The 26533-nt window shown below is 37.8% G+C and overlaps 1 protein-coding gene across 4 annotated transcripts; it reads left to right on the top strand.

The window, feature by feature from the left end:
- Positions 1 to 480: 480 nt before the first annotated feature.
- On the top strand, positions 481 to 24718 carry ide (insulin-degrading enzyme). 4 transcript variants are annotated; one of them, XM_079843560.1, is made up of 26 exons: positions 481 to 573; positions 724 to 864; positions 2145 to 2329; positions 3324 to 3531; positions 6091 to 6260; positions 7068 to 7190; positions 7525 to 7637; positions 8710 to 8872; positions 10075 to 10167; positions 10244 to 10335; positions 11152 to 11232; positions 11668 to 11771; positions 13354 to 13456; positions 15074 to 15196; positions 15333 to 15415; positions 15865 to 16009; positions 17908 to 18018; positions 18949 to 19069; positions 19150 to 19241; positions 19990 to 20101; positions 21878 to 22045; positions 22234 to 22506; positions 22604 to 22665; positions 23223 to 23295; positions 23382 to 23449; positions 24055 to 24718. In XM_079843560.1, exons 2-26 carry the CDS (start codon positions 830 to 832, stop codon positions 24148 to 24150), a joined length of 2997 nt encoding a protein of 998 aa, XP_079699686.1. In that variant the 5' UTR covers positions 481 to 573; positions 724 to 829; the 3' UTR covers positions 24151 to 24718. The 4 variants fall into 4 exon arrangements, with proteins under 4 accessions (XP_079699686.1, XP_079699689.1, XP_079699688.1 ...); XM_079843563.1 differs by lacking the exons at positions 724 to 864; positions 15865 to 16009 and adding an exon at positions 16372 to 16516 and having other exon boundaries at positions 489 to 573; XM_079843562.1 differs by lacking the exon at positions 724 to 864 and having other exon boundaries at positions 490 to 573.
- Positions 24719 to 26533: the final 1815 nt, after the last annotated feature.

Raw genomic sequence — 26533 nt, forward strand, 5'->3', positions numbered from 1 at the left:
ATAGCATTTCCATATGATGACAAACCAAATGTTTGGTTGCCGGCATTCTTCAAAATATCTTTATTTGTGTTCAGCAGAAGAAAGAAACTCATACAGGTTTGGAAGAACTTGAAGGGTGAGTAAATGATGACAGATTTTTCATTTTTGGGTGAACTATTCCTTTAATTGAATATGTGTTTTAGGGGCAGATAAATAACAGGTTTTTGCAGCAACAACAACAACAACAACAAAACATTGTGGTCATTGTGACAATGACACTCAAATGTCAAGAGGTGACAGCAGTCAGCAAGAACTAAACTAAACTTAAACTAAAATAACTAGAACAATAGTATAGTATAGTTAAATATAAAGTGAAAAGGACTGACTAATGTCATCCATGTTATTTAAATTACCATTCTATTATCATTCAAAACTGTAGGGGGAGAAAGCGACAGCTGGAGCTTAAATCATGTGTCTCTTTAAATACTCAACGTGCTCTCCACTAAACCGGGATGTGGGTGTGGTCTGTTTCGTAACGTCAATCGTAGGCAAGGCGTGACTAAGCAATTCCAACTACTTCAGGAAAACAAAGGGGTATTTTAAACATATACATTTTATACGAATACTTGTTCTATGTGCGTATATATTTCACGTATGTTGTATTATCTCATATTAAATGTAAATGAACGAAAGGTGCGTAAAGGCTGATTTGCGTTCTCTGAGATTGATTGGTTACGTCTGCAGAAATCATGGCGTCCTGACGTCTTAAGCAGAGTTTTGATATCCAGCACTGAAGTATGCAGAAATGTGTTAGCCGGTGGGCCCTTACAGCGACTTATCTTCCGATTTTATGATATTATCCACGGTTTTCATTCGAAGTATTAGGTAAGTGTCGAATTCCTGCTTTGTTTTTTAGTTCGTTCAGCGCGCGGCCCGGTTCTCTGGCGTCGGGCTCGCGTGTTGCTATCGCGCGCGATAGCCTTTGCTCGTGATACAGTATCTTACAAACATTTTTTTATTGTTTTCATTTCGAAGATGTTTGAGTTTTAATAATTTGTCATTGTTGTTTTATGTGACTCCGCAGTTAGTCAATATAAAAATATTTTTTTTAAATATCAAAAACGCTGGAAGCCGACTGGACTGTTTAAACTAGCCTAAACTTTCACCAAAATTAAACCTACATTTAACCAAATCACTAAACTACACAATTGTACAAAATTTAAGATCAACTGAAAGCCCTCAATTTACTCTTAAACTGAACGGATTAACTTAAATGTTGGCTTCAGTAGAGCACTAAAGTGTCACAAACTGTAAGACTAAACTTGCTCTTAAACTTGATCCACTAATCTAGTGGCCTGAACTTTCAGATAAACTAATGGACTAAACTGACACTTAGGCCCGGTTTCACAGACAAGGCTTAAGCTAGTCACAGACTAAAATGCATGTTTGAGCTGATTTAACCGAAAGCAACTTGTATATTAAAATATGTCAGTGCCATTGTTTCGTCTCGAGATCGACAGTAGTAATGTTTTCTTCTTCTTCTAATGCACGTTTATTAACGCGACTTAAACGTCCTTATTTAACTAAAGCCTAATCCTGGTTTAATCTAAGGTCTGTCTGTGAAGCCAGGCCTTAAAGTACTAACTATTGTTAATGCAGTCTCTTAGTAAACTAATGTCTGGTTTCATAGACAAGGCTAAAATGCACGTTTTAGCTGTTTTAAATTTAAGCAATTTGCACTGATATAAAATATGTCAGTGCCATTGTTTTGTCTCAAGACACACACAAGTAATGCTTTTTTTCTAGGGCATTTTTATAAAAGCTACTTAAATGTCCTAATTTAACTAAGGCCTAATCCTAACTTAATCTCTAATTTAAAATCTGTGAAACCAGGCCTTCAAATACTAACTGTTAAACTAAGGCATTTTCTCAGTAAACTAAACTAGTCGTAAAGCACTAGCTGCATTTTCATTTAAGCTAAATTATTGGATTAAACCTCATTTACATGAAAGTGTAACATTTAAGGGTAATCTGATCCTGTTTTTTGTGGGCTGTGTTAGTATTGTGGAGCTGAAATGTGCTTGTCACATGGAGTGTTTTTGCCTTTTGACTTTCTGATAATGTCTGACTACTTAACTATTAATACATGTCTTTTGCGTATCCAGGCGTGTCTCGACTCTGTCCATCAGAATGAGTGATCCGGCTGTGAAGAGGGTGGTGAGCGATATCATTCGCTCTCCAGAAGACAAACGGGAGTATCGAGGACTTGAGTTTACAAATGGGCTGAAAGCCATTCTCATCAGTGACCCCACCACTGACAAATCATCCGCCGCGCTGGATGTCCACATAGGTAAATGGGACATTATTCGTTGCTCCATTTTGCACATCTCTGTTTGACATACAGTATCACTCCACTTGCTTTCTGCTCCCTTCTATTTTAACGCAGACCATTATTAACCGCAAGGACATCTAGGCCTCAGATCTTCATTATTGGCTATCAATAACTACGTTTTAACAGAATTGATTGAGTTGCCTCTATCCGTCTCTGTAGCTTTACCCCTCCACAAAAAGCAATTTTTAATAATCCAGACCTTGGCACCTGCCCTTGTCCTGGTTTTATGTCTTAGTTGCGGAGAGACACTCAGAGAGCCCACGAGAGTTTTGAATAATTTTGTTTCTGAACAGGCCACTCTGTAAAAGTCATTGAAACCTTTGAATTAAATCTTTTCAGCCCTATATTTAAGGGGAAATAAATAACTTCAAACAAAGGAGCTAGAGCACTGCCCAGTGTGTCAACACAGCTTTTAACAATCAAATCACTTTATAACGCAAGACAAGATTATGTAAAGAGCGGTCCTTTGCATGAAGTGGTGTTGAAATGTGTAGCTAAAGATGGAGGTTAGATAAAAAGATGTTAATTGTTTATCTTTAATACTCACTCATTTTACTTTTAAAGAGCCTTTTGTTAGTCCAAAGTCTAAAATCACAATTCAATGCATTGAGTCTTTTCTGAAACCACTAAATGGATTTGAATCGGATTCATGCTTGCCTGTCTGAATGATGGCTTAAGACTTTGAAACCTTTCTGACAGTATATTATGATGTAGTCTATGCTTTCTAATACTGTAGCTTACCTTCATGCTGATCTTTGTGCAAATATATGAATTTAAGTAAGCATGACGTTCTTGAATATGCCTGAACCTGTTATCATCCAGTGGAAAAAGTCAACTCGATTTACAAGTTTCTCAAGCGCTCAAGATTGTCTTGTTTTGTGTCAGAGTGCAAGTATTCAGTGTTTTCTTGCACTTCCTAATATCCTGCTTTTCTCTTCTAACTGCCCTGCAGGTTCTCTGTCTGATCCCGGGAACATATCAGGACTGGCCCACTTCTGTGAGCACATGCTGTTTCTGGGCACGGAGAAGTACCCCAAAGAGAACGAGTACAGCCAGTTTTTGAGCGAGCACGCCGGCAGCTCCAACGCCTTCACCAGTGGAGAGCACACAAATTACTACTTTGATGTATCCCATGAGCATCTGCAAGGGGCATTGGACAGGTAAATGAATCCAAAAAAAGAGCAATTGGTGAATTATTAAAGAGTCATCTGTAATGCGGGTCGGTTTTAGATGCTGAAGAGCGATATGTGCGAACTTGTGAAAGGGTGAACAGGGTTCAGACCTTCAGGTGTCACAGTGTCTCGGTGTGGAGTTACATGTCCAGGAGGAATCGGGTTGCTGGGATATAGAGAGGAGAGTTTCCCCCGGAGCCCATCTGCTCCTGTGACCCAGAGCACCACCTGCTCATTGAAACATTTAAATGATTCATGATTAATCTCCAAAAACTGGGTCATGACTCAAAATTGTATTAAAAGAATTTCACAAACATTTCAAATGCAATCAGACCAGAAACATTAGAAAGCACCGGCGGAGTGTTTGACAAGTAGGAATGTGTATGATAAATTTTGGGGGTGTGGAAAGAGACAAATCCATTTGAATTAAATCAAGCATGCACTGAAAGCACACCTGGACCCGCCTCTCTGAAGTTCTCATTGGTCAACAGATGTAGCAATCGTTGTTTGCATGATGGAATGTAATTTTGCCAACTGTTTGCATATGTTTTTGCAGTGCACAATCCTTGAAGTCAGTGGATTCACAGTGCTTTGATGCATCTTAAACTTTAGTTTGTAGGTGCCCTTAAACTTTCCACTTGTCCATTTTAAAGGATTAGTTCACTTTAAAATGAAAATTAGCCCATGATTTACTCACCCTCAAGTCATACTAGGTGTATATTACTTTCTTCTTTCTGATGAACACAATCAGAGTTGTATTAATAAATATCCTGATGTTTCCAAGCTTTATAATGGCAGTGAATGGAGCCCACAAGTTTGAAGCTCAAAGTTTATCCATCATCATAAACAGACTCCACACGGCTCCAGGGGGTTAATCAAGGCCATCAGGATATTTATTAATATAACTCTGTGTTCATCAGAAAGAAGAATGTCATATACACCTAGGATGTCTTGAGGGTGAGTAAATAATTAGGTAATTTTCATTTTAAAGTGAACTAATCCTTTAATATGTTAGACCAGTGTTTCCCAACCGGGGTGCCGTCTGACGAGAGCAGGGGTGCCATGTAAAAGTCCTTCAAATATATATACATTAAATTTTTCAAATAACTCTCTCTTTGTAAACTTTGTTCAATGCATGCTAGTGCTGCAGTATGTTCGAATATGACCAGTCATTTTCACCGTCATCACCCGGGTATAGTGCCAGAAGACGCGAACGAGAAGTCGCGCGCTCTGTGAGATGGTTCTCTGTGCACTCATCCGAAAGCGCGCACACGTCTCACAACCTGCAAATATTGAGTTCTCTTTCAAGTCGTGCTCCTGAACGGACAAACTCACACAAAAAGTATGTCAACATGTCCATCTTAATGAGTATTCTAGCAGACATAGTCTGTATATGCCTTAAGTAAACTTTATACAGTCGAGAAAGACGATGCATATCCGAGCATTAGGTCTTAAAGGGGCAGTAGCCTTTACTGCCAAACAACAAAAGACAAGGACATCACTCACTGCTCTTGATTGAATAGCTTTTGTAAGTTTAATAGGATTAATCTTTATTTTATATAGTCAAATATGCAATGTTATTTTACAATTTCTGTACCTGAAAACGAATGTTAGACCTATCTGAAAAACATGAAAAGCATAGTTTATTTTATTAGTATCTTTGCTCAATAGTATTTATTTGTGCTGCTGCTTGTATTTAAATAATTTTTTCTTATTATTTTCTTTATTTTTATTTGACAGTAGTCCTTTTTTCCCTGAACATAGCAAATACTGAACCGTACCAAAACCGTGATACAAACCGAACCGTAAGCAATATGTACCGTTATACCCCTAGTGTAACGTATGCGAGGGGGTGCCACAAAATGGAGAACATTTTCAAAGGGTGCCATGACTGAAAAAAGGTTGGGAAACACTGTTAGACTCACCAGAATATAGTGGGATTATGGTAACTCTAAAAGGCTGTGATGCTTTATTTTTATTATTTTGAAATCTATGTTCAATAATTAAGGTGTTTTCCTTCTATACATGCAGATCAGCATGTAACTTGCAGCAGTGCTAGTCCCTGTCCCAAATGAAACTCCAAGCCCTCGTGCACACTTTTGATTGAGATTAACCAGTCACACTTTTGTGACGCAATGCTGCTTTGACCTTCTTGTAGAAGGTGAAAGTGCTGCTTTGACCTTCTTGTAGAAGGTGAAAGTGCACGTCGATGCAGCATATCGGCCGCAAAGGAGCTCGCAAGCACCCTTCTGAAACCTAAAATGACAAGTGGGACACCGTACAGTATTGTAAGTCCACAAGACTGCAAGTGTGCATAAAGTGTGCCATTTGGGACTGGGCCCTAGTCTCAGAGTCACTGAGTATGTTTATTTGCATGGCAGTTGCCATTTGTGTCAATTTGCATGCTTTTAAGATCAGATTGTATTTATTCAAATTATTTTTACAGGAAAAGAACATGGAGTATTCTGCAGCTGTAAGCTGACATTGACTCTATAAGCAAACTTTATCAAGTGGTGTATTAAATGGCGTTTGACTTTCTCATCCCAGGTTTTCCCAGTTCTTCCTCTGTCCTCTGTTTGATGAGAGCTGTAAGGACAGAGAGGTGAACGCAGTGGATTCAGAACATGAGAAGAACCTCATGAATGACGCATGGAGGCTGTTTCAGTTGGAGAAAGCCACTGGGAACCCCAAACACCCTTTTAGCAAGTTTGGCACTGGTATGGAAATACTGCACATCTGATTTGCTGGCATCTTCCTTGTAGATATTATCCTTTCAGGCCTAAGATCATTTGAATCATGCCCCCTCCCCATAGGGTACTGTAAAAGCTGTCTATACTTCATTCTCAGTGAAGGACAGTAGAAAGCTAGAGGATAATGTCTAGATTGATTTAGCATAATCTACTCTGAGAAGATTTATCTGTGCCCAGAATAGCCAGATGGTGGCGGCCTTGAGTTATATAAGGCTTGCTTGTTCTTAAAAAAAAAGCTTTTTGTTCTGTCCTTTGTTATCCAGCACCATTCAGAGAAAGACAGGTGTACATTAATTTGATGAAATTAATGCTTGCAAACAAATGTTTATTGGTAATTAAATCATCTTTTCTGTATTAAGACACCATAATATCAAACTTATTGAAGTCAAAATACAATTATTGATTTAATGCAATTTTTGGTCCAGTTTAAGAATGTTCGCTCCTGAATTAAATAGCACCTACCACTGATCTAATGGTACAGCAGTAGCTCAGAAATACAAAATTGTCATAATGATGTCCATGAGCCATCAGAAGGGTCATCCTCAAATCTTGGCTTGAATTCATATGGCCACACTCCAAAGCTAACACAGGTTCATTTTCTTCTTCATCACAATTTGATTCTGGTAGGTCTGCAGCTGTGTGAATTTAAAGTTGCCTTCATCCCTTGGGACAAACTGTCAAATGGCTATTGACTATTTTAATGACATTCTTGTCCATGTAGGTTATTTTCCCCTAATTGGTGTTTTTTTTTGTGTGATTGTCTCTTTTGTTTAGGCAATAAGTTAACCCTTGAGACGAGGCCATCTCAACAAGGCATTGATGTCCGTGAGGAGCTGCTCAAGTTTCACTCCACCTTCTACTCCTCCAATCTGATGGGATTGTGTGTGTTGGGCAGAGGTCAGTCACCAGCCACATTAAATGCCTTAAATCATTTTCTTACATTTTGAACTCACTAGTGGATGAAGAACATTTTCCTCATTTCAATCTGCCAGCTGTTCACATACTCTGAGGATTCAGATTTTATTTTTTTATTAAACAGAGTTTTCGTAATTTTAGCTGACAGTTCGGTCTCAGTCTGACGCTGAATCTTTCAAGAGATCTGCCTTGTTCTTTGTCATTCTGTTGAATGATTCATATTTTGTTTTTGCACAGACCAGTACTTATTCTGAAATGTGTGGACATGAAGTGCTTTCATGCTGAGTTTAACATTGTGTCTGGCACATTTTGACAGAGACGCTGGATGATTTGACATCTATGGTGGTGAAGCTTTTCGGAGAGGTAGAGAACAAGAATGTCCCTCTCCCAGAATTCCCAACACACCCTTTCCAGGAGGAACATCTGAGGGTGAGGTCTAAGCCCTAATTGTGCACCCTACACCCTAAACCTGCTCATTGAGGGAGCCGTCTAATGCTATACTGTAATATTATCAACCCCACACTTTTGAATAGTACTGTGTAATATTTAATGTTTTCTAAAAGTTGTTTCTTACACTTGCATTTATTTTATTGGAAATACAGTAAATCAGTAATATTGTGAAATATTACAATTAAAAATATTTTTTTTAATTAGTGCTGTCAATCGATTTGTTTTTATATTGTAATTTCAGTTTCACTCCAAATTAATGTAGAAACCTCTTCACATAAACCATTGTAATGTTATATTTACATGTGGTCTTCATATAAAATCAATATACAGAAATGTAATAGTTTTCAAACAGTCTGCACTGCAGGAATAATAAATTAAATATAGATAAACTCCTTATTAAATCTGCAATTTTCTGTTATCATCTTTGATTAACATTAATGACACACAGCATTAGTGGCTACTGTTACTTTAAGACCTGGCACTGCCGAACATGACGCGGATCCGACACGCTGTCATACACATCTCATTTTCTCTCAACTCTAAGTTAATTTAAGATGTTATTTAACTAATTTAAGACTGCTCTTATGAGAATACTCGACAAAATGGGCATTTTTGGCATAATTCTGTGAAATTCTATGCTGCGTCTCAATCAGCTCCCTAGCTCAGTAGTCAGGGCACTAATCAGGGAGTCGGCCATATTCATCTACACAATATTCTGATTCACGACCTAGGGAGCTGATTGAGACGCACCAGGACATTCACAGACAGCGCATTCTTGTCTTGTCGCACTTGAATGGTTTAAAAGCATTTGCATGAATAAGGAATAACGGATGTTGCGTTAAATATTTTTAACGCTTTAAACTTAAATTAACCGTGTGCGTTAATGTTTGAATTTTGACAGCACTAGTTTTAAATTATTCCTGTGGTGCAAAGCTGAATTTTTAGCATCATTACCCAGTCTTCAGTGTCACATGGTCCTTTCAGGAAAACATTTCAGCTACTGTTTTCTTAGTATCTGACTCGTCTCCATTTCTTCTCTCTTCCCCCACAGCAATTTTATAAAGTCGTGCCTATCAAGGACATTAGAAACTTATACGTGACCTTCCCCATCCCAGACCTGCAGAAGTACTACAAATCAAATCCCGGTCATTATCTGGGCCATCTGATCGGACATGAGGGTCCAGGGAGTCTTCTGTCTGAGCTCAAAGCTAAAGGTGAGAGAGTTTGTCGGGAAAAACATTTTTTGCTTTAAGTGCCCAAATGATAACCAAATGACAAAAATAAATTTGAAATGAGGTTAAAGGGGTCAATCCCATGTCAATCTTGAGTGCCTATAGAGTAGTATTGCATCCTTCATATATCCGAAAAGTCTTTAGTTTTATTAAATTTATAAAAGAAAGATGGGCTGTACAGAGTCTTTCCGAAAAAAAACAGAGCGGCTGGAGGTGTTTCGTGTGGGTGGAGCTAAAGAATCATGAGCGCGCGCAGCTATTGCGTTGAGAGCGTCTGAAAGCTGTGACATCCTTAAATGTGGAAAACCCGTTACACTAAATAAACCATGGAGATCAATCAGATTTAGCCATACATGTATGATCCAGAATCTGATCTAGAGGCTGAAATTGAACAGGAGAAGCAGCAACGACGACTACAGCAGGACGTCTCAATGATATGTACTGTAACTGCTTAGCGGCTTGTCATGCGTGAATTTTACATTTTTGTGTGTTGACTCGTGGTTTGAGGACACAATTTGGTTTATGGACTATTGTATGCGATTTTAATGTTAACAGTCGCAAGTGGAACTGTTTTGCACGTCAAACTAGTGCGTGTTTACATAGAAAAACAATGTAGTAGTAGCGCATTTGAATGAACGAGTCGATAGCTAACAACAGACATTTGAAGCAGTTTTACTCACCGCCTGCTTCCAACACACGAGTCATGACGTGAACCTTAATCGCTGGAACTGCTCCATCTTTCAGCATTAGACGAGCTACAAATCCGGAGTTGAACTGGGGCTTGTTTATAAACCATCGTCGCCGAAATTCAGGGAACAAACAAAAACTCTTGCACAACTCCGTTGCTGCTCTGGAAAAACAAACTCCATCCACTGTCCCATTAACGCTGGGTTTTTTGAGAAACTGGAAGGAGTATTTTTGGTACAGAAATACTCCATCAAACATCGTTTTTTTTTTACTTTGTCCATGTTTAGCATGGGAATCCAAGTCTTTAACAGTGTAAAAAGCTCACTATGCCGCCCCCCCCCCCCCCCCCCACACACACACACACACACACACCCCCCACCCCCTTTAAGAATCAAACATTGCATTTGACTTGTAAAACACTGCCTTGAATCCATATATTTTAGTTTTTAACTGCGAGTTGTCCATGGATTTATGAATGCACTCTTGTATCTCCTCAGGATGGGTGAACACGCTAGTTGGAGGCCAGAAGGAAGGAGCCAGAGGATTCATGTTCTTCATAATTAATGTGGACTTGACAGAAGAGGGGCTGTGTAAGGACCTGGAGTGTTTTTGTCTATTTGTGCTGGTCAGTATGTTTTTGATTTAAGATGTATTTTCTGTCTCTAGTGCATGTCGAGGATATCATCTTCCACATGTTCCAGTACATCCAGAAGCTACGGACAGAGGGCCCTCAAGAGTGGGTCTTTCAGGAGTGCAAGGTATGAACGTTCTTGTTAAAGTAGGGCCGGTATGATTTCTGTGATGTGGAAAATGCTGACAGAATCGAGGAATTCAGTCATGAAAATCTAATTTAGCACGTAATGTGGAATGTCACTTGATTTATTCATTCAAATTTGACCAAATTCAAAGCATGTCTGTACATTTTATCATTAAATTTAATAAAACAATTGTCATAAAATTCGAAGAAATTATGACAAATAAATTACTATTGTACAATGGAATGTACTTCTCAAAGTAATAACAATAAGAATACAGTTTATTAAAACATTATTCTCTTAGGAATATCCCAATTATTCATCTGTTTAATTTTTTTTTTAAATATACAATTGATTGTTTTATGCATTCATTTGATTACCACTTCTTTTTTTTTTGTATTTATTTATTTTTAGACATAAAATACAGAATACAGAAAAAAATAAACAATGCAGAATTTCTGGGGAGGGAAAATCATAGGGACCCATTATTGTTAAAATGATTAATTATTATTAGAGTCTTATGAATTCAATTGATTAGACATTCTTTCTGGTTATTTGAGTATAATTAAACCATTAATAGAATCCAGACAAATAAAATGGGAAATCATGGAATTTGGGAAAAAATAAAACCGATATCCTAGATCCTATTAATGGCTAGTTCACCCAATAATTAAAATTCATTATCAATTCATGTCATTCCAAACCTCTATGACAAACACCAGGTGAATTTCCATACACTGCTATTGCTGATGACAATGGAACCATGAAACTTGGTGTTTAAGACATCACTGATTTGTCTCTACATTTTGTTTTTTGCAGGATTTGAACACTGTGGCTTTCAGATTCAAGGATAAGGAACGTCCTCGTGGATACACATCTAAAGTGGCTGGACTACTGCATGTAGGTGTCTCTCTCATGAAAGACTTTAAAAGGTTGTCACCATGGTTACAGGTGATCGTGTCATCAGGGTGCTGCTCTGTATTTTGTCAGGAAAGCATAGCCAGTGTTTCAAGTGTTTTTGTTTGGTATGGAGTACTAGTGTGTTGAATACTATACAGTATTCTGTCTATTTCAAAAATGGTCCGTGGAAACTAATCCTAACCCAGTAGGAACATTTGCCTTAAGGAAAAAAATGGTTTGATTTAAACTTTTGCTAGTCTGATTGAATAATCAGTCAAGAAGGATGTTAATAACTGTTGATATTGCTGCTTGATCATTCCTCACATTTGAAATTTAAGGTTGTGTGCATTGCATTTTTTTAATACTGCATCCTACAATACAAAGTAAATCTATAAAAAAAAAGTAGTAAATGGTTATCACCTTTCTGTGTGTTAGTACTATCCGCTGGAGGAAATCTTAGCTGCAGAATACTTGCTGGAGGAGTTCAGGCCAGACCTCATCGAGATGGTGCTTGATAAACTGAGACCGGAGAATGTCAGGTGAGCACACATAAAAGGGCTTATGTCTGTTTTCTAACATGTAAACACACTTATGTGTATAACCTGTAAAAGAAAGCACTGAATTTATTTTATATTGGTGACTGTTAAGGATGTATAACTATTGCTTTGGGGTTCGTTCAAATCACTAATCCCAAATATTACACTGAAACAATGTCATGGGTGTTGCACCTGTAGATGGAGATGTTTATTGTCCCCTCAGGATGAGATTAGTTAAACACGGGTGCCTAGCCATTGGCCGCTCTCTTCAAAGACCCACTAAAGGAGCTTCATATTTGAACCTGTGCAAAGCAAACATCAGCTTCTTTAATGCGTTGCTGCTCTGGGCCAAATTCGGCTCAGATTGCTTAGTCTTTATCTGTTTTTGAAGTGTTGTTTGAAGCTGGATCTTCTTGCTGTGTTTGTAAGATTCCCACTTCAGATTCTCACCAATGTGACGAAGGCTTTCAAATTCAATTTCCTTTTCAGCTTTAAAAGAGCATTGTATCTGTTTGAACTAGATCTCAACCCTACCATTGCTACTCTCCTGTTGTTTTTGGGATGGAAGAACTTGTAGGGTTCATGTATTTCATCTTGTCTTGGTATTCTGATCAAGACGAAGACTTTGAGTTCAAAGCTGGTGATTTTGCTGTTTGTCATACCTTTCTTGTGTGATTTTGACTACACCGCTGACTTTTCTGAAACTACTGCAACACTAGAAGACTATAAGAGTCTCAAACACCCATACTTTTGGCTCTTGGCGTAAAATCTGATCTAGCCTTTTCTGGCCAAGAACTGTCAACTTAGACAGGGAGAGACCATCTGAACCATATTTAATGTGACCAACAACAGTTATCGTGTCATTTTAGCTGTCGGTTTATTGGAAATTGAAATGACCTTTTAACTTTGAAATTAACTTCAGACAGAAATCAAATAATTTCATCAAATTAATTCATGAATGCCGAACTTTTCCAAATCCAGAAGCTAGTTCTTCCTCGGAAGTGCGCATTGTAGCAACCCAGTACTTTTTATTTCCTGCAGGGCAGATCAAATCTGTGCACCCTGAGTGCTGGAAAAGGTGTAGCACCAATCAAATTAAATTATGCCAGATTGAGAAAGCACTTGCTGTTTTTGTGTGCACTAAGCATCAGGCGGGGAGTGAATGGTCTGAGACTGTGGAATCCTGCTGGTAACCTTGTGAATTTTGGACTAATTCTGGAAAAGAGTGTTCAGGTTTTTAGACCGAACCTATTCTGAGCTCTCTTATGCAATTGATTGATGCAGTAGAGTCCAGAATAGCATGTCATTGTTCCAAAAGTTCTCTATCGATCAGGACAGTCTAAATTGTCCAGAAATGGAGCATTGATCTAGAGCCCTGCACAGCAGATTGAGGAGCTCCGGGAAACTCGAACCTTTGATTGATGTAATGACCATAATTCCCAATCTATTTACAGAGCCAGAGATCTGATAAAAGCAAAATTGCACTGCCCATTTTCCCCAAGGGACTTGTGAGAAATGGATGGTGTCATGCCATGTCTGGTGCAGTGATCTTACAATTCTTCTGCCTTTTTTATTTTCCTTTTAGGGTCGCTGTTGTCTCCAAATCATTTGAAGGACAGACAGACCGGACTGAGGAGTGGTATGGTACGCAGTATAAACAGGAAGCCATTACTGATGAGGTTATTAAGGTGAGACACATTTGATTTCAGTAAATATTCTGATTTAAAGGTTACCTATGTGTTCCATAGTATTCTTTCCTGTTAAAAGTACATACACGCACCTTATGTTCGGTTTCATTCAGAACATTTCATGCAGATCATTTTAACTAGTGGTAAATGGTCTGGATGGGTAACAAAGGGTGTTTTACACCTGAATGTTTGTTTCGGAACCTAGTGCGTTTTCTCCCTTGGGTCGGTTAGTTTAGGCATATGTGAACATGGCAATTGTGCTCGGATCCGCACCAAAACAATGGCTCCAAGACCGCCTGAAAGAGGTCTTGGAGCCTGATTGCAAATTAACTCTGGGACAGTTCGCTTGAGATGCGAAAGCAATTCGACCCAACGGACCATTGAACCAAGTGGTATTATAATTCATATATCGGGAAATGTGCTATAATAGCAATAATGTCTGATTCTGTTAGTGAGCACTTTTAGTTATCACAGTTGAATAGCAAAAGAGTCCCTCTTCATCTTAAAATGTTCTGTAATTGCACTTCTCTGTGCAAGAATGCGGTCCAGATGAAGCCATGACAGTGTTTGTGTGTTTTGACTTGGGCTGTGCGATATTGAAGAAAAATGCGATATGTGATATCCTTGTTAAATAATGCGATATTCGATATGCTATATGATATTGCTTTAAGTGTGTAAAATCTATTTCTTTCCCCAACTGACAGCTTTTACTTAAAGCATAACCGACTGTGTTTACATGAATACTCATCAAGACAGCCATTTTGACATAACTGTGTGTATTTGACAAAAAGAACGGCTTGTGCGTTTTTGGAGTGTTTCAGACAGCAGACAAGGCGAGACTGCAAGGAGTTGTTTTTCGCAAGTTATTATGTTTAATAACTCTTTAACGTCAAGCATGTCACAAGGAACATGTGGGTCGACCTAAAACGTACACTTTTCACAATGTTGAAGTAGCCTATTAAAATCATTCAGATATTGCGTGCCCTTGTGATATGCATATTGCGATATGTACATTTGCGATATTTAGATATATTGCGCAGCCCTAGTTTTGACACAGTTAACTTCTAGACAGCGCTGGGAGATCCAGAGAGAGCGTGTTTGAATTTGCTATTAATACGAATGTAGTATATAATTTAACAGCGGAAATGATGGCTACATTCGTATAGTGTGTGCGTGTGTCTCGACAGTTAAATAAAGCCACAATAAGATTATGGGGTGAAATTGTCAATCATCTTGATGGATGATGCTGAGGAAACTGACCAATAAGAGGACAGCATTACTCGCATGTGACTTGCATAAACACATTTTGGTAAGCTTTGAAATGTTGCCTTGTGAAAGCGAACCAAACCAAGAAGAAAATGCAACATTGTAACATTAAGTCCCTGCTTCAGAACAAAACAAACGATCTAAAGGTGTGAAAACACCCTAACATTTTTGAATAAGTGATCCATGTACTATTAGTATTGTATACTTGATCAAAGGAGACTGGCCTTGTGCTAAGTCTCTTAACCTCTATTCTACTATGACCACCCAATAAGCAGACTCATTTGAAATGGTTTACTGTAATTACAGTAACTTGAAGAATTAAAAGTCATTGTTTCCTTTTTTTTGTTTCAGAAATGGCAAAACGCAGACCTCAATGGAAAGTTCAAACTGCCCATGAAGAATGAATTCATCCCAACAAACTTTGAGATTTACCCTCTAGAGAAGGATTCCCCGTCTGCCCCCACCTTGATAAAGGTATATTTTGCTGAAACGCATATTGTACAGTTTACACTTGGAGCAAATGTAATAGAATAACTGAAAGTCTTTCAAACTTGCAATTATCGAACCACCTGGATCTTCTTTTTTCCTAATTTTTTTTAATTGTTTTTAGGACACTGCAATGAGCAAAGTTTGGTTCAAACAGGATGACAAGTTTTTCCTACCCAAGGCTTGTTTAAACTTTGAGTTTTTCAGGTAGGTTTAACATAAATTAAAAACTGCACAATTTTACATTTGCATAACTGTAACAACAATTAGTGGGTGGATGCTAAATTGTCATTTGTGTCAGAGGAAGAAACCTTTCAAAAATCGGTTTAATTGTTTTTGTTTTTTAATGCAAAATATTTGATTTCAACATATGATATGTTTTTGACCAGTGTCATGAGATTCACCCAGTACTACTTGAATGTTATGTGAAAATGTTCATTGCACTGCAGGTTTTACTGATATTTTTAACACTTTTTTTCTTCCCTGCAGTGGTGCAGTGTCAGCCTGTTTTGCTTTAGACTTTTTATACTCCTTTTAAAAGATATTGAAATTCCAATTAATTTGTATTCCTGTTAAATTCTGCTTTAACTACACTGAAATATCAATTGTGACCCTCCTTATTGAAGTTAGATGTATCACTTACGTTCTTTCCACAGCCCTTTTGCATACGTGGACCCGTTGCATTGTAACATGGCATATTTGTATCTTGAGCTGCTCAAGGACTCCCTGAACGAGTATGCATATGCAGCCGAGCTAGCCGGCCTGAGCTATGACCTTCAAAATACCGTCTATGGGATGTATGTAAGTATGCTAATATCCCTTTCGCCACATGCGCTTCCTGTGAGGAAGACGGTCCAACTTCACGCACAAACAAATGACTACTAGTGGTTTCCGTCTTTGTAATAGTGACCCCAAATGTAGCTTTGTTTGTGGCCTTTACACAACAAAACTCTTCTCTTTGTGGTGTTTTTTTTCTGCGCATGTATTAGCAGTAGACTAGCTTTAGATTAGCGCCGGCGCTGAGGCTGCATATTCATACTCTTTCTGTGGTTCCTCTCAATCAGTTTCTTTTTGTTTTGTCATGACCCTTCCATACAAATATCACTCCATTTGTCCATTTGAGCGTCAAAACCCCTTTTTTTTTCTTTCTTCCATTCTGGTAGTCGCTACCTATATGCAGACCCACTGCACTGCAACATGACTTACCTGTTTCTCAGGTTGTTGAAGGATGATTTGAGAGAGTATTCATATGCAGCCCGCCTGGCAGGGTTGGTCTATGGCATAGCCTCGGGAATGAATGCCATCCTTGTAAGTATGGTGATAAGCCTCTTCCCCTTTGGCGAGAGGGGCGGTGTATTGGGTGAAGGGCAACGCTTGTGGCTTTTGAGTGTGCCAGTCGCTTGTCTATTCTTCTGCTTTCTGCAGAAAATATCGGTCTCTTATCAGTCTGCTTGGTTACTGTTAAGGGTTATTGTACTTTGTGCTGGGTTTAGGTGTTTGTAAAGGTGTATGCTAGGGGTGTAACTGTACGTGTATTCGTCTTGGTACGGCATCACTGTATTTGTCGTATGACTGCATGCACCAAACAGTCATTCACAGGCAATCCAGAAGGGGCTGCGCGCAGTAATGCAACACTGTTTTCCAATTGCCACAACAGGGGAAAAAGCAGAAGAACCTCAAAAGTTCTTGTGATGATATCTAGTTGACAATAGTACTATATTTTGGGAAATCATAGGCTATGATATTGCGCAGGTGCACGTGATGCAACGCTGTCAGAGCCGACAGACTCGCGTGTCAGACTCATTTCAGTGCAAAATAATCAGCTCAAAAACTATTTAATATACTGCAAATAGCCTACTAGTTTTTTATGTTTATTTATAATTCATTTATGCAGACAACAAGGCTACCAAGTACTGCGCACAGTGCGCAGCTAATTAATTTAACGTTTTTTTTCCTAACGTCATTTTTAGTCGATTTTTAGTCGAAAATGTCAGGACTTCAGTCGACCAAGATTTTCTTTGGTTGATTACAGCCCTACAATTTGGTGCATGTAAGTGCTACTGAATTGGGGATTTCTAGCTCAGTACATGAGGAAAAAAAAATAGTACATGTTTTATATTGTATTTGAAACTCACAGATGCAAATAGAACAAATGTAACAAAATACACACTTAAATGTGTATTTTGGATTTTTATTCTTTTTCTTTCCACTAGTCTGAAAAAATGCCCAAAATTGACTAGTGCATAAAACAATGGTTTTGCCTGTAGTGTCTTGCCTTAATGGGTAACTTGACGGTTTCAACTACGTGACCTGTAGCTTCCCCATCACTGGATAGGATCAACCGAGTTGGATGTTAATAACGGGTATAAACAGGGTCGACTGAGGTTTGGATGATGTGGCAAAGCTGGGCCGTTCCTAACCTTCCTTTCTGTGTGATTCACTTACTCATTGTTTGCGCACATATTCGTCACAGTCTGAATGCACTGCAGTGGTTGTCTGAACATTTAACCCTTAAATTGAAACTGTTGTTTTTAGTCTGTTCTGCAGTAGCTCATGCATCTGCTGAGCTGTGTGTATGTCTCTTAGTGTCTTCTATTTTAATGTCATTTCACAATTGTAAAGATGATAAGTCAGTTCTTGAGCTGTTTTTGTTATCACTCATTCTCATGAATATTCATGGCTGTGTCTTTGTGCGTCAGCTGTCAGTGAAGGGTTATAATGACAAACAACACATCCTGCTGAAGAAGATCATGGAGAAAATTACCACGTTTGAGATCGATGAGAAGCGCTTTGATATCATTAAGGAAGCGGTGAGACCTGCACCAACACACACTCCTTGTAATACTATTAAGAATAAGAACAGAGAACACGTTTACGCCCAGAGGAATCTATGCAGGTTTCTGCAGTGTTTACACTTGTAATTTGTGCTTTCAGCTCCTCTTAACTACGGCTGCCCCTTACTAAAGTCTTTAATTTAAACCATAAGTCGACTAGTGTCACGTTTGTTAATTGAATTACTTAAATATATGCTGAAAGATAAAATGGTTTGAGTTTCAGGGCTGAGAAAGAATATTATATGTATTATTTTTCTTATATGTTATATGTAAAATATTATATGTATTATATGTATAAAGCTTGCTGCAGTGCACTGGCAAAAGTAATGATTATGAATGGAAGTTGGAAAAAACAGAAAGGAGACTCACTGTCTGAACATGATATTTTTTATTTTTTATAAACTAGTATTTTCTGAGTCTGTGTCGGCTGCAAAGATTAAGTTGACGGCACTGACTCATCTCCACAGTATAGTGGATGCGCCTATAGAGAGAAATGCACGTTAAGTTAAGCATATCATGCGTTCATGTTTGAGGCTGATGAATGAACGTTTGGATTTCCCGACCAACATAATTACCACATAGTTCACTGCGTGATGTCGGCAATTCTTGTGGAGTTTTTTTTTTTTTTTTTTCTCCCTGCGACTGACTATTCAAATTTTGGTTGACTAAGCCTCTTCTCGTTGACACATTTAGTCATCTATTATGGGGCAGCCCTACTCTTAACACCATTTCACCATGTTTTTACCAATAATTTCCCTGAAAGAAATGCTGCAGAAATATCTGTGGATTCCACCTGGGCCTGGTAATCATATAAATCCAGATCCAAACACCAAGAGAAAATGTGCTTTGTGTGTAACTCTCTGATCCAAATAAAACTTATGTGAGACTTTTCTTTTAATCTTTCAGTACATGAGGTCTCTGAATAACTTCCGCGCTGAGCAGCCCCACCAGCACGCCATGTATTACCTACGGCTGCTCATGACCGAGGTGGCCTGGACCAAAGACGAACTCAGAGACTCTCTGGATGGTGCGACGCTCTTTCATTGCTCCGCCAATATGAGTATTGTATTCTCCTGTGTGTTTTCATGCTGTGAATGTGTTTCTCAGATGTGACATTACCTCGTCTGAAGGCGTTCATACCGCAGCTGTTGTCACGGTTACACATTGAAGCCCTGCTGCATGGCAACATTACCAAACAGGTTTGTTTAAAAAGATTTTCTCTTAGATGACAGGTAGAGAAAGGGCAGGCGTGGAAAGAGAGGATTGTGTCCGGACAGGTTGAAACTATTCCTGTAATGATAAATGAAACAAAACCATTTGCCACCCGTGATTTGGAACATGTTTGTATCCCAGTCAATGTTGTATTGAACAACTCTTTCAAAAGTTTGATGTCAATAAGATTAAGTGTCTCTTTTAGAATAAGTCTCTTCTGCTTTGTAAGTGGATCAAAAATCCAAAGTAATATTGGTACAATTTAAAATGTAATTTATTCCTGTGATTCAAAACTGAATTTTCAGCATCCTCACTCCAGTCTTCAATCACATGATCCTTCAGAAATCATTCTAATATGAAGATTTGCTGCCCCAAACTTTTATCAATGTTGAAAACAGTTCAGCTGCTTAATTTTAGAAAATCTTTCTGGATTTTTTTTTTATGAAAAGAAGAGTTTTAAAGAACAGCATTGTAAAAGCACTGTTGTTTTTCATATATTTTTGTATATGAATAATTTTGCATATCATCAATAATCATATTTACTGCAAAACTGGGACTACAAAACCTTGGAGTTTGAGCCATAACACATCTTGTTATTGATATAAAATGGATATATGAGCTGACTGAAGATTCATTGAAGTAGCTCACATATTAACCAGACATGGTGTAATGTTAGATGTTACTGTCATGATCATGTTAGTGATATAAGCAGTGTGGTCTGTCTGTTATTTCCAGTCTGCTCTGGGCATGATGCAAATGCTGGAGGACACTCTCATTGAGCATGCTCACACTAAACCCCTGCTACCGAGTCAGCTAATTCGCTACAGGGAAGTGCAGGTACCTGACGGTAAGTGCCAAGCACCACAAACTGAAATGCAACATCTCAGCTGGACACACACACACACACTTTTTTTCCACATGTACAATAATCACTACGGTTTAAAAGTTTGGTCTCTAAGATTTTTTTGAAAAGTCTCTTATGCTCGCCAAGGCTACTTTTTATTTAATAAAAAAATACAGTAAAATTGTAATACTGTGAAATAATATTAGTGTAAAAAATAACTGTTTTAGTATATTTTTTAAATGCAATTTTTTTTTTAAATGGGAATTTTCAGCATCATTACTCCAGTCTCACATGATCATTCACAAAATCATTCTAATATGCAGATTTGCTGCCCAAGAAACATTTCTTACTATTATCAATGTTGAAAACTAGGGGTGTAACGGAACACAAAACTGACGGTTCGGTACGTACCTCGGTTTTGAAGGCACTGTTCGGTATGGGTTCGGTACAGCAGTTTTACAAAATTGCTTTTTATTTATTTTTATTAAACAGTGGTTTATTGAAAAAAAAGTGTCTGTCCTTAAATGAATTAAATTATAACAGTTTATTGAAGATATTGCTGTAAACTATATAGGCAGCCCTTACTTGCACATTTAATATTAAAGGTTAACAACAGAGTCCAAACTATTGGCCTAAATTCAGTTGCTATTTATTTTTAGGTATAATAATTGACACTCAAATAACATAGTACGCAAACATGCAAACTTCACATTAGGCAGTTTTTGCAATAACTTCTAAATCTAATTATAGTTTTTAAAATAGTTTTTCTCCAATTCGTTGTTGAAATAGAATCATTTATACACAGTGACTGACATTTTTCATGACAGGTTTATTTAAACATACATGAAATAATCAAGACATCCATAACAGGTTAAGTAGAATATAATTAAATATATGCACTATATTAGCCTATATATTCGTGACAGAGTTGATTTCTTGAGTGAATAAAATTCTGTGGACACTGAATGACTGCCTGAGGTAAATGTGGTGATGCATGACATTTGTTTAGTTTACAAGCAATTATATTGAGGTCTTTCTGCCGTTGAAACACTGAGCGATTACACCACATATGATACGTGACAGTAAGTTGTAATGTATCCTCAACATACCTTCAGATGTTCATTCATGTTTATTCTTTAGCAAGAGATGATCGATCGCGTTCACAGATGATCGCTTGAACTGATCAGTGATCAGTCACGCCACATTAAAGAGCGTCAAAACAGCAATTTATCGTTTGAATGTCGTGATAAAATGGACTGAATACTTAATATGTTCGTGTGGGAACTCAGATTGAAGTGTGTTCCACGCTTAAAACAAGCCTACTGTTAAAGACTGTATTCGGAAACCGTTCCGTACACGCGTGCACCAAACCGAAAGCCCTGTACCGAAACGGTTCGGTAAAATACGTGTACCGTTACTTACACCCCTATTGAAAATATTTGTGCTGCCTAATTTTTTTTTGAAAACCTTATTTTTTTTCTTTTAATAGAAAGACAAGTTATGATTTCTATTTCAAATAAGTGATGTTTTAATCAGTTTGATGCATATTTGTTAAATTATAAGTATTTCTTTTCTTTAAAAGAGAATTTCTACTGAACCCAAACTTTTAAACCGTTTATATCAATATACATATATAGACAAGTAATTAATAGTGAAGGGTCCTGGAGTTAGACCTCAAATTACACACTACATATTCAGATTTATGATATTTGTGTGTTTGTTTTGTGTGTGTGTTTGTCATGGTTCTTGTGTTTAAGTCCAGTTCTCTGTGGTTGTCAGGTGGCTGGTATGTTTACCAGCAGAGGAACGAGGTTCATAATAACTGTGGAATCGAGATTTACTATCAGACGGACATGCAGAACACCCATGAGAACATGCTGCTGGAGCTCTTCTGTCAAATCATCTCTGAGCCATGCTTCAACACGCTACGTACCAAAGAACAGCTGGGTAACACAAACCCTGTCCTCAGTTGTGTGTGGAAACCATCTATTGATGTGGTTATAGGATGAGCACCTCTGTTAATAAATCTCCAAATGCTTTCTGTTCAGTTTAGGGACACAAACCCTGCCTGTTCCTGCTGTCCTATTGATTGTCGCACTGATTTTAAGAACATAATTATTTATTTCTGTGTTCAGGTTACATTGTGTTCAGCGGCCCTCGCAGGGCCAATGGGGTGCAGGGTCTGCGTTTCATCATCCAGTCTGAGAAAGCTCCTCACTACCTGGAGTCTCGTGTGGAGGCCTTCCTCAAGACCATGGAGAAGAGTGTGGAGGAGATGGGAGAGGAAGCGTTTCAGAAACACATCCAGGCACTGACCATTCGCCGTCTCGACAAACCCAAGAAGTTGGCGGCCGAGTGTGCCAAGTACTGGGGAGAGATCATCTCCCAACAGTACAACTTCGACAGGGGTGAGCCGTTATTCAGCTGTTGAAATGAACACATACTCGTTGTGAAGTATCTGTCAAGATTAAATATATTTTTCTTTGATTTTCCTGCCTGATTTAGATAATATTGAAGTGGCTTGCCTGAAGACACTGACTAAGGAACACATTATGCAGTTTTACAGGGTTAGTGATGATCTGAACACATTATCACTCTCTGAAACGAATGCCATTTCTTGAATCATAATCATGATTAGATTTGCATTTCCTGAATAAAATTCCAGTGCTTGCCAGGTAGCAAAATTAATCATGTTGAAGCTCTCTGTAAGAGAATTTGCATCAAGAGTCACTGAAATTGCCAAGACATTCAGCACACATCTTGTTTTTTTTGTAGGTTAAGAATCTGGTCACAATGTAACATAATTAGACCAATCACAATTCAGTATGCAAATAAGGGTCCAAGAGATGCCATTGCTGTCATTTGCATGCTCTCAAGCCGAAGGGATGTTTTCATGTATGAATCTTTTTTTGTGTGTAGAATTTTTTTTTTTTACATTCATAAAAAGCACATCTAAGGCAGGAATCTACAAAATGTTTGTTTTACTTGGACATAATTTCACAAAATAATTCAATGACTTTCAATAAAGAGCTCACTATGCAAATGTTAATTTATTCGTGAGCTCTCCAAAAGGCCAATTCCTCATCTTATCATGTGGTTTAATCGTCATGTCGACTCTCTCCAGGACTTGCTGGCCATCGATGCCCCCAGAAGACACAAGGTGTCTGTGCATGTGCTGTCTAGAGAGATGGACTCCTGTGAGTACTGAGGCTTTTTTATTTTTTATTGGACTGACTGATGTAGCTGGGCAGATTCATTTATTTCTACCATGTGTTTCCTGCAGGTCCACTGGTTGGTGAGTTTCCTGCTCAAAATGATGTCAACCTGGCTCCTGCCCCCTCACTTCCTCAGGTACTGCATAGATGTATATTTACAGTATTGGTGGTCCCGGTGGTACCGGTCAAATGTTTGTGTTCAGTAAAATTTAATTTTTTTTTAAATATTTTGTTTAAAAATAAACTACTATTTTTATTCCACAAGAATGCATTAAATTGGTCAAAAGTGGCAGTAAAGCCATTTTTATAATCTTACAAAAGGTTTCTATTTAAAATGAGATATATTCTTTGATGAATATATCAGTTTCCACAAAAATATTGCGCAGCACAACTGTTTTCAACATTGATAGTAATAAGAAATGTTTCTTGAGCAGAAAATCAGCATATTAGAATTTCTGAAGGATCATGTGACACTGAAGACTGGAGTAAAGATGCTGAAAATTCAGCTTTGTCGTCATTTTAAATTGCATTAAAATAGACTAGTTGTTTTATATTGTAATATTTCCTTATATAACAGTTTTTACTGTGTTTGATCAAATAAATGCAGCCTTGTGAGCAGAAGATTTTTTTTTTATTGAATTGTGGTGGGAAGTTGTGTGGCCAAGTGTACCACTTACACGTTCTTCGGAAATGTAAAAATGTAGTTCACTCATTGTTTTGCTTTGTGTTGTGTGTTTTCAGCCATCATTAGTTCAGGATATGACTGAATTCAAAAGGAGTCTGCCGCTGTTCCCTCTCTCCAAAACTCACATCAACTTCATGGCTGCCAAACTGTGACCAGCATCATGGGACTGTCAAAGACGCCCAATCATGGAGCCAGTAACACCATTGTCCGTTTGCGTGAGTGTGTTTGTGTGTGTGTGTGAGAGCAGGCAGGGCCACAACGGTGGTGCTTGCAACATTTTTAGTTGTGCTCCGCTCATAGATACAAAGAAAACATACAATGTTTGTTTCATGTTGCTTCTGTCAGGAAATTTGTATCCTATATAATATAGGAATCACTCGCTGGCCACGATGACACTTTCATTGTTCGGTTTCTTTTCAAAATGCTGTTCGTTTAATTTGCACCACTGCTTGTCAAAACCATGAGAGCATTTGGAGAGGCTGTTATGAAATATATCAAGATATGTCTCTCCCGAGAAGAAATACTGGCCTTAAGATTTTAATCAGTGATCAGGTTTTCTGGCACATTTTTTAATGTTTAATTTAAACGATTTGCTTTTGAGTTGTTTTTAGTGTCTGTGCATGTTGGCAGAGTTTTAAGGATAGTGTTGTAAATGCAAGGTGATTAACTTGATTTTATTTGCGGTTGAAGAAATATCATAATAAACAATTTTTAATATCATGTTCATTTGTTTTTTTTAAGTTACTTTGTCTGTAAAAGATTCATATTGATTTATTTGACGAACTCGGTGTCATAATAGAAACACAAATTCCACTCATGAAACATGAATTTGTGTAAATTTGATTTGTTTAATTTTTCACTTTCTCGATCAATTTCATATGAATACGTTCATCTTGTGTTTCGTGAATAATGCCGATTGTCTTTTCGAGATGATTGGTTTGATCCAACTCGCCGATATCCTCATGAAATATGACTTACACTTTCAGGAAGTCGTTACAAGTAACTGACTCTGAAATTGCTTGAAACTAACTCTCCTTTAACTAGGTTTGTTTTATCTCTGATGTCTTGACTTGTGATTATGCACTCTTCACAAGCAATAATGTGACTTACAGGACCTATGACTAGTGTCTTAAACTCCACTAGGTGTTTTGCTTGACACGGTTTGAGCTTGGTTTTGGGAAACAGATTAGACCAGAACTAGACTCCCGTGAGGTGTCTGAAGGCTGTAATTCTGATGCAGGAACTTCATGTTAGTCTGTAATCCTCCTGTGTGTGTCCATCTCAGGTGTGTACTAGTCAGGTCTTCATAAATCACTTCTTGTGTTTCTCCTGCTGAGATTAAATTCTGGACTTAACTCAGGCGTATCAAATGGACTGTAATGCTGCATTTTTTTTATTTTAGAAACACAACGACCATCCTACCACCTACATCAAAATAATGAATACTGCTTCATGCTCAGCAAAACAAACTGTAAATCTGATATCAGCCTCATAGATGAGTTTAGTTGTACCACTAAAATGGATTTACTCCGGCATCTCACGGCATTGGTTTTGGTGGTTTGTGTTTTTTATTTTAAAGGAATAGTTCATCCAGTAATGCAAATTCAGTCGTTTTCTTGGCATTCCAAACCTGTGACTTTTTCTTTCATGGAAAAAGAAGTGAATGAGGTTCAGATTAAGCTCTTAAAGGCATAGTGCACCCAAAAGTGAATATTGTACAGATTTGGAACAACATGAGGGTGAGTAAATTATGACGAGTTTCTTTTTTCTGTTTAACACAATAGAAGATATTTTAAAGAATGTTGGGAATCGAACAGTTGACAGGCCACATTGACTTCCCATAGTAGGAAAAAAATACTTAGGAAATCAATGGCTACTGTCAAGTGTCTGTTTACCAAATTTCTTTAAAATATCATGTGTTCAACAGAACAAACTCGTACAGATTTGGAACAATATGAGGGTGAGTTAGTGTTGACACTTAATTTTTTAGGTGAAAAAAAGGAACCATAAGTAGTCCATAGGAATTGTGCGCTGTATTCTTATGCTGCCTTCACATGCTGTCGGAAATTTCCTAATTCCCACTTTAGAAATCGTGATTATGAGCTTGTTGCATTCAAGTGCTTTGTTGTCGGAATGAACAGGAATCATGGAGGACACCAGGTTTATTCTTGCCTATTTATTGGGAAAATCTTATTAAAACCAACATATGTAGTGTCCCATGCACTGACAACTATATAAACATTCCAGATAGTCCGCTTTCTTCCAATTCTGTAATTTCAATCAAATGCAGGCCATTTTCGCTGTGTATCAAACTTATAATTTGCATTTAATTTGGCACAACACCTGATTCTAATCGGATACACAAATAATCAGATTTTCAAGTCTTCTGAAGCCATTCATAGCTTGACAGTGTTCTTGTTAACTAAAACAAACTATTGAAATTGTTTTTGGTAATTAAAAAATAAAGCTGCATAATAAATATTAGATGAAAATCTTAAATGTTAATTTACCAATGTGGCCTTGAAATGAGTACTA

Source organism: Gobio gobio (assembly GCF_949357685.1).
Source record: "Gobio gobio genome assembly, chromosome: 18".
NCBI lineage: Eukaryota > Metazoa > Chordata > Actinopteri > Cypriniformes > Gobionidae > Gobio > Gobio gobio.